Source organism: Blennius ocellaris (genome assembly GCF_963422515.1).
Source record: "Blennius ocellaris genome assembly, chromosome: 20".
Classification (NCBI taxonomy): Eukaryota; Metazoa; Chordata; class Actinopteri; order Blenniiformes; family Blenniidae; genus Blennius; species Blennius ocellaris.
In genome coordinates this window covers 1,916,993-1,925,609 of record NC_137669.1, presented here as the reverse complement: position 1 = coordinate 1,925,609, position 8,617 = coordinate 1,916,993, and the positions used below count along the sequence as shown (strand labels likewise).

At 48.8% G+C, this 8,617-nt stretch overlaps 1 protein-coding gene across 2 annotated transcripts in view; it reads right to left on the bottom strand.

Moving 5' to 3' along the window:
- Positions 1-561: 561 nt before the first annotated feature.
- LOC308145058 (septin-7-like) overlaps positions 562-8,617 on the bottom strand; it is a 30,630-nt gene continuing 22,574 nt past the window's right edge. For both annotated transcript variants that reach the window (XM_080516388.1, XM_080516389.1), the window contains exons 10-13: positions 4,993-5,013; positions 2,704-2,839; positions 2,509-2,636; positions 562-933 (exon numbers count right to left, since the gene is read on the bottom strand). In XM_080516388.1, the coding sequence (XP_080372514.1) occupies positions 897-933; positions 2,509-2,636; positions 2,704-2,839; positions 4,993-5,013 (322 nt within the window). In that variant the 3' untranslated portion in view covers positions 562-896. The remainder of the gene's footprint in view (positions 934-2,508; positions 2,637-2,703; positions 2,840-4,992; positions 5,014-8,617) is intronic.

The following is an 8,617-nucleotide window of genomic DNA, read 5'->3' as shown; positions in this document are numbered from 1 at the left end:
CGTCCAACACCAACACTTCCCCCTTCACATCCAACACAACCCTCTTCACATCCAACACCAACACTTCCCTTTTCACGTCCAACACCACCCTCTTCACGTCCAACACCACCCTCTTCACATCCAACACCAACACTTCCCTTTTTACGTCCAACGCCACCCTTCTCACGTCCCAGAGCAATTTAAACCTTGGATAAAACCTGGATAAACCCTGGATACCTCAAGTTTAACTTTAATATTAGTGCGTGACTTATTATTATCAAGCCAAAATGGGGAAGTTGTTTGTATTTTTCAATAAAAACCTGGTGAAATGCCGTGGTGCTGAAATGTTTTGTTGACCAGATTACTGAAGCCAGTCGACCACAGGAGGTACATTACAATGTCATCGCATAAACGGCTAACAAGTGTTTCTAACAAGTGTTTCCCGCGCCATCTGCTGTGAGGAAACCAGGGTGCAGTCCCAGTGTGCCCCATGTGGTCACGGCTGGAACTACAAGCATAAGAATTATACTCAGGCTTCTAGTTTGCTATCCCATCACAACTTTATTCTTCTACGTTCCAGTGAAACAATAGAACGCAGACATTCAGACTGAGCAGAATCTGGGGGAGTGTGGGCTCCGTTGGTTTGTTGCATCATCATGAGTGAGGTCAGAAACAGATACTTTCTGTCCTCCGAAAAAAAGAAGAGAAAAAGAAGAGACGAGGAAAAACAGGCCATCTGAACCTGGACCGGGGTGAAGCCGGACCAGCGGGAAACCGGACCAGAGGGAAGCCGAACCAGGTGGAAGCTGGACCAGTTGGAAACCAGACCAGGAGGAAGCTGGTTTGTTTTTGGTTTGAAAGCGATGCAGCAGAAAAAACAAGGTCTGATGAACCAGGTGAATCAGACCATCCAGGTGCTAGAAGATCTTCTTCTTCTTGTTCTTCTCTAGGGTCCTGAAGACAGACAGACAGACAGACAGACAGACAGACAGACAGACAGACAGACAGACAGACAGACACACGCACACACACACACACACACACACACACAGAACATCCGGGTAAATGATCACTACTTTCCCCATTACGTCAGCAGACTGCTCAAACTTTGGAAGCATTCATACTACATTTCCGGGTTCCAGTAGGTGAGCGTTTTTCAACGGAACATAATGATCCCGGAATTATTTCCACTTCTGGCGTCACCATTTTCCTTTGCTAAAGTAACATGCACAGTTGTCGATGGCGCAGGAAGTGGGTGATGAATTTGATGTCACAGAGACAAAAGTAGAGCATGGAAGGGCCATTACAGACTCACACCTAAATACAATGGGTGGCCTTTAACCTTCAGAGTGAGTCTCTCTCTCACTCTCTACCTGTCCTTCCCTCTACCTGTCTCGTTCTGGATACCTGAAAGCATCCAGTCTCTGTTGGTCCAGCACCCTGCAGGGCCGGTCCGATCCAGCAACACAATTCGTGGATCGGAAATTTCCAATCCAACTTGCGGAGATTTTCGATCCATGAAGCCTCATCTGCCTTACTGTTGCTGAAATGACTCCACAAGTGTTTCCCTGCCGGCTGCTCTGCTCGCTGGCTGCAAACTGTGGAATGGACATCTCTCGCTCGGCGCCTGGAAGCATCCACCCTCTGCTGGACGTCTCTCACTCTACCTGTCTCTCTCTCGATACCTGAAAGTATCCACCCTCTCCTGGACGTTTCTCACTTTACCTGTCTCCCTCTCGGTACCTGAAAGCATCCACCCTGTGCTGGACGTCTCTGACTTTACCTGTCTCTCTCTCGGTATCTGAAAGCATCCACCCTCTCCTGGACGTCTCTCACTTTACCTGTCTCTCTCTCTCGGTACCTGAAAGCATCCACCCTCTCCTGGACGTCTCTCACTTTACCTGTCCTCCCTCTCGGTACCTGAAAGCATCCACCCTGTGCTGGACGTCTCTCTCTCTACCTGTCTCTCTCTCTCGGTACCTGAAAGCATCCACCCTCTCCTGGACGTCTCTCACTTTACCTGTCTCTCTCTCTCAGTACCTGAAAGCATCCACCCTCTCCTGGACGTCTCTCACTTTACCTGTCTCTCTCTCTCGGTACCTGAAAGCATCCACCCTCTCCTGGACGTCTCTCACTTTACCTGTCTCCCTCTCAGTACCTGAAAGCATCCACCCTCTCCTGGACGTCTCTCACTTTACCTGTCTCTCTCTCGGTACCTGAAAGCATCCACCCTCTCCTGGACGTCTCTCACTTTACCTGTCTCTCCCTCTCGGTACCTGAAAGCATCCACCCTCTCCTGGACGTCTCTCACTCTACCTGTCTCTCTCTCTCGGTACCTAAAAGCATCCACCCTCTCCTGGACGTCTCTCACTTTACCTGTCCTCCCTCTCGGTACCTGAAAGCATCCACCCTGTGCTGGACGTCTCTCACTTTACCTGTCTCCCTCTCAGTACCTGAAAGCATCCACCCTGTGCTGGACGTCTCTCTCTCTTTCCGTGTCTATCTCTCTACCCGTCTCTCCTTCCGTACCTGGAAGCGTCCACCCTCCGCTGGACGTCCCACTTGGCCTTCTCGTCCTCGTGCTGCCGGCGTTGTTCATCCAGCTCTCTGTGTTGAGCCTCCAGGTTTTTCTTCATCTGCTCGTGGCGCCTCTGGAGCTGGAGGAGGTCACAGGTCAGGGGTCAGAGGTCAAAGACAGACCCCGAGGTGGGCTCGCTGACTTACCTCAAGCTCCGAGTCCCTGAGCTTCTGCAGCTTCTCCTTCACCTTCATCTCAAACACCTGCTCCATCTCTTGCTCCATCTTCCTCATCTTCAACTCGTGCTCCTGTTGCTCCTTCTCCATCTGAGCCAGTGGAGTCCTGAGAGCAGACAGATAGGTCAGAAGAAAGACAGCCCAGAGGGCAGGTAGACAGGTCAGAGGACAGACAGGTTACAAAGATAGGTCAGAGGACAGAAAGGTCAGAAGGAATGTAGACAGGTCAGAGGGCAAAGAGGTCAGACAGACACGTCGGCAGGAGGACAGATCAGAGGGCCAATAGACAGGTCAGAGGGCAGACAGACAATTCAGAGGGTGGACACACAAGTCAGTGCAGACAGACAGGTCAGAGGACAGACAGAATAGAGGGCAGAGAGAAAGGTCAGAGGGCAGACAGGTCAGACAGACACGTCAGAGGGCAGACAGGTCAGACAGAAGACAGGGCAGAGGGCAGACAGGTCAGATGGATCAGAGGGTAGGTAGACATGTCAGAGGACAGACAGGTCAGAGGGCAAACAGGTCAGACAGACCAGTCAGAGGACAGGTAGACAGGTCAGAGGGCCAACAGAAAGCGCAGAGGGCAGGCCAACGGGTCAGACAGACAGGTCATAGGGCAGATAGGTCAGAGGACACACAGGTTACAAAGATAGGTCAGAGGACAGAAAGGTCAGAAGGAATGTAGACAGGTCAGAGGGCAAACAGGTCGGACAGACACGTCGGCAGGAGGACAGATCAGAGGGCCAATAGACAGGTCAGAGGGCAGACAGACAATTCAGAGGGTGGGCACACAAATCAGTGCAGACAGACAGGTCAGAGGACAGACAGAATAGAAGGCAGACAGGTCAGACAGACACGTCAGAGGGCAGACAGGTCAGACAGAAGACAGGGCAGAGGACAGACAGGTCAAAAGGCAAACAGGTCAGACAGACTGGTCAGAGGACAGGTAGACAGGTCAGAGGGCCAATAGAAAGCGCAGAGGGCAGGCCAACGGGTCAGACAGACAGGTCATAGGGCAGATAGGTCAGAGGGCAGACAGATCAGGTGACAGACAGATCAGATGGACAGATCAGATAACAGACAGATGGGTCATATGACAAGACAGACAGGTCAGAGGGCAGGCTGACAGGTCAGACAGACAGGTCAGAGGGCAGACAGGTCAGATGACAGACAGATCAGACAGACAGATCAGGTGACAGACAGATGGGTCAGAGGGCAGACAGATCAGATGACAGACAGATCAGGTGACAGACAGATGGGTCAGAGGGCAGACAGACATGTAATGGCATGTTTCCACCTTTCAAAAAGTGCAGGGATGGAACAGAGCATTATGTAGCTGTATGGCAAAGCATAACTGCCCAATCAGAAACCAGAGCCAAATCTGGTGCCCGTTTCCACTGCAAAAAGTCGGTTAAAAAGTAGGCGGGGCTTAGAGCTCCAGAGAATCAGATATTTGACGGAACAAAAGTTGTCTCAGCCGGGGCGGCAGATCTGGACGTGATGAATCTTCTGTTGTTGTTTACATCATCTGCTTTGCACTAGTTGCTTAGTTAACTTTTATTTTTTTGCAGCAGCAGAGCTGCAGCTGCAACTTCCATGTTGGTCCCGAGAGAGCGAACGCTCTGGTGACTCGCCCTGCACTCAAGCCCGCCCCGGCGAGCCACGGCACAGAGCTGAGCCGGTGCGCTGCATCGCGCCTTCTGCCCAAATGCGGAAGCCAAGGCAGTCACATCCAGCGGCTCAGACCACCGGAGTGGCGGAGAGCCGCCCCAACCTCCACGCCTGAGCAGAAAGCGCGGACGTGATGCATAGACAGACCCCGGTGCTTCTGGTAGCGCCTGCTCCCGAGTCTCAGGCTCCCCTTTCGCAAGTCGTGACCAACACGAAAATACAAGTGGTGCAAAGCTAACAGCAGAGGATTCATCCAGCCGACATATTAAAATATTGAGGGTGTGTAGTAAATCACTGACCAATCAGCAGACCGCTCCTCAAACTCACACCCGTTCCATGGTCCCGGGTACCCTGACAGAGAGGTAGCGGAACAGCGACCGCCTTTGGAGCGGCGGTTTCCGTAAAGTCAAAAATTCTTGTGGCGGAAACCCGAACTGCAACGGACTATAATTGTCCATTCCCACACTTTTTGTGTGGTGGAAAAAAAGAGGGAAGACGGGGCAGAGGGCAGGTGGAGGAGGTAGAGAAGGTGGATGATGAGGTGGAGGAGAAACTGGAGGAAGTGGAGAAGGTGGAGTTAACACTTACATGTCATCAGCTGATTCAGCTCTAGAAACACAGACAAAGTGAAGAAGTCATTAACCCTCCTTAACAGAAGAAAACAACCCCAGGTTTCTCTTCAGTACTATAGCCAGGCTGACAAAAAGCCACAGCTCTGTCCAACGTCATATCCCTTTAACTCTGAGCAGTAATGACTGATTGTAAACTTCTTTAATGGCTAAATTCAAACTATTAGGGATCAAATTAAAGACTCAGTGCCCAAAGCAATCACAGACTGATCAACTCTTCTTCATCTTCTTCTTCTCTCTTCTCCTCCCTTGTCTCCTCTGCTTGCGTCTCCTATCTTATATTGTCTCGTGTCAGAATCTAACAAGAGCCTATCTTTACATCCACAGCTGAACGTAACCAAAATCATGGAACTGATCAGCTGGTCTCTCAATGCAATCAACCAAATTTTTACGCTAAGACGATCGGGCAAGGAAGAGCTCACATGTCCCGATGGAACATTTCAATCAATCAATCAACTTTATTTATATAGTACCTTTTATACAGTGAAGTAATATAAAGTGCTTTAGCAACATTGAAAGGCCTAGGGAAATGTAACACCCTATTATACAAAAAACGATAGTTGGGGTACTACTTGAAAGGCTTCTCCGACATTGCCCCACGACTGTTGTCGCAAAACAATATTACTTAAATTTTGAATCTCCAGCCGATGAAATCGAGGGAATCCTTCTCCTTTGTGGCCATTGTGGGCGGAGCCTATGCATGATGTCATGAGTCGGACATGATCTCGATCTGTTGTGTGGCGTTCATATTGGCTTGCGTTGTTTCCCGTCTTAAATATTGAAGTTTTTACAGTGTTTTGAAGTAATAGTCGGGGTTTTATGAGCCTTGACGAAAGATTGAGCCTGGAAGAGACCAGAGAGAGGAGAAAAGAAGGAGGGAAAAAAATATCCAATGTGGCAGGATAAAGGACACGCTGGAGCTCAAGGTAAACTTGTCTTTTATTTCGCAACCGCCCAAAACCAAAAACAGAACAGAAAAAAAATCATAATCACAATTATTTGGGCAATATTGAAATCACGATTATTTACACAATTATGTCTTTCAATTTGGAGCAGCATTTATTGAACATGTTTTAAAAAAGATTCTTCTGTTAAATATACAAAAAATATCTTGTAATGTTGTAATAAAAAAAAAACTGTTGTCCTGCACTCTTTTGAAAACAACAAATAAGGACAATACAATAAGAGATATATATACTTCAATAAATAAGTCCAACATAAATACTTTGATAAATTGGTCCAAAATGAAATAGTAGAGCCAATGACCGGGAGTCGGAGGCATTTGAACACACTTCTCAGAAACGCTTTTCATTTCTTTCTTTTTCTCTCATCTCTCCAACGTACACACAGTGTCACAACAAAACTACTTCTGCTCAAAAAACCTACTTCTCTACAAAATAAATTTCTCCACCACCCTACAGTAACGGAATGAATCATGACCTTAACTGATCACTACAGTGGGGAACTTTATTTTGTAGTGAAGGGGGTTTCCGGTCAGTAGTATTTTGGTGTAACAGCATGTGGCGCTGCACTCTCATGTTGGAGAGAGAAAGAAAAGAAGAGTGACTGAGAAGTGTGGATTAATGGAGAAAAGAGTTTGGAGTTCCTTGCTGGACACGCCGCCTCCGACTCCCGTTCATCGGCTCTACAACATAATCGTTTTTCCTCCATTATATGAATTTCGAGATTATCTGGAGCCCAAATCGTAATCACCATTAAAATTGTATTAATTGAGCAGCCCTAATTCTGATAACATCATTAGGTTTGTCAGTCGAACCTGATTTTCAGTTCACCATCCTCTATCCTGTAGACCAGCGGTCCCCAACCCCCGGGCCGCGGACCGGTGCCGGTCCGTGGATCAATTGGTACCGGGCCGCCCAAGAAATAAGTCATTATTTCCGTTATATTTATTATCTGAGTCTGAACAATCTTTTATTTTGAAAAATGACCGGATTCTCTCGGGTACATCTCTGTCACTTGAGCGCCAAACATTTAACCCACAAGCTAGCAAAATGAGCAAAATACAGACGTCTTTGTAAAGTTTCTTTTGGAAGGGGAAAAGGGCCGGTGAAGAGACAGAAGAAGAGCCTACAACTTCCAAGAAAAAGAAGGTTTTTAACAGACAGTACCAGGAGTTCTACTTGAAGTATGGATTTATGGCGACAGGTGATTCCCACAGGCCAAAGCCCGCTCTGCAGAATATGCGGCCAACGGCTCTAACGAGGCAATGAAGCCTTCAAAATTGCTTCGCCACTTGGAGACCAAGCCCCCTGGATTAAAAAACAATTCTTATTTATTATCACGTTTATTATATTTGCAATATAAACAATCTACGAACCCCCCCCCGCAGTACAATTGTCAAGCATTGACCGGTCCGCGGTGATAAAAAGGTTGGGGACCACTGCTGTAGAGTTTCTGAATCTAACATGTCTGTTTGGTTCAAATCCCCACTAGACTGTTTAAAGACATTTTGCATGATTGGTAATCAATACTAGATCAGATCAACCTGATTAGTGATCAATGAGCTCGAATCATTGCTCCTCAGGCCTTTAAGGCTGCTCTTTATAAAAGTATTGATCAGGTTATCAATATCCAATCTTCCCTTTGTTTGTGCTGCAGCTCACTGATTGTTATTTCTACAATCCGAGAAAAGTCCTCATGAGAGCATTTCTGTCCAGAAGAGAAACTGAAGCTTCTAGAGTGGACTATTGTAAACATACTGACAAGAAGTACTGGTTTTCGACAGAACACTTGGTTCTCAGTGCTTCCTCCTGATGTCAGGGTGTAGGCTGAGGTCCCCTTTAAGAGTGGGCGGGCCATAGGTCTGGGCTGTCCAGCACCTCACCTGTGGCCACTTGTCTGTAATCACCCTGCCCTATATATGTCCTGTCTGTGTGTTTGTTCAGTGTTGGTTTGTTTGTTATTGATGTCCTGTCCGTCCGGTCCAGTGTTCGTCGTCCATGTCTCGTCCGGTCTGTCCAGGGCGTTGGAGTCCAGTCTGCTGCACCCCGCAGGTCAAGGAGCAACCGGCGGTTCATCTGTCTGTGCTGTCAGTCAATAAAAGACTTGTTTGAACTCAGCCTGTTTCCAGAGTCCTGCACTTGGGTCCTGTCCATGATCCGTGACAGAACAAACCAACCATCATGGACCCAGCGGACTCTGGTCACCAGCTGCTAGGAGCAGTTGGTCAGCAGGAGGACCGGCTCACGCAACACGACGAGCAGTTGGCTGGTTTAACGGCGGGTCTCCACGACCTTTCTCATCGACACACGTCAGTGGAGAGTCAACTGAACCAACTCACCGGTCACCTCCAGCAGCTCATCACCCGCCTCTCGGTCCCAGAGGTTCGGGCTGCCGCTGCCGCCGCAGTGCCGCCAGCTGCCGCCGCTGCCGCCGTCGTGATGTCGCCGTCACCGCTCTCAAGCCCAGCACGCTTCTCGGGGGACTCCGGGGATTCGCGACCCTTCCTGGTCCAGTGTGGTCTCCACTTCGAGATGCAGCCGGGCTCGTTTCCTACTGAGAGGTCGAGGGTCGCATACATCATCTCCCACCTGTCCGGCAGAGCGGAGGCTTGGGCCACCGCG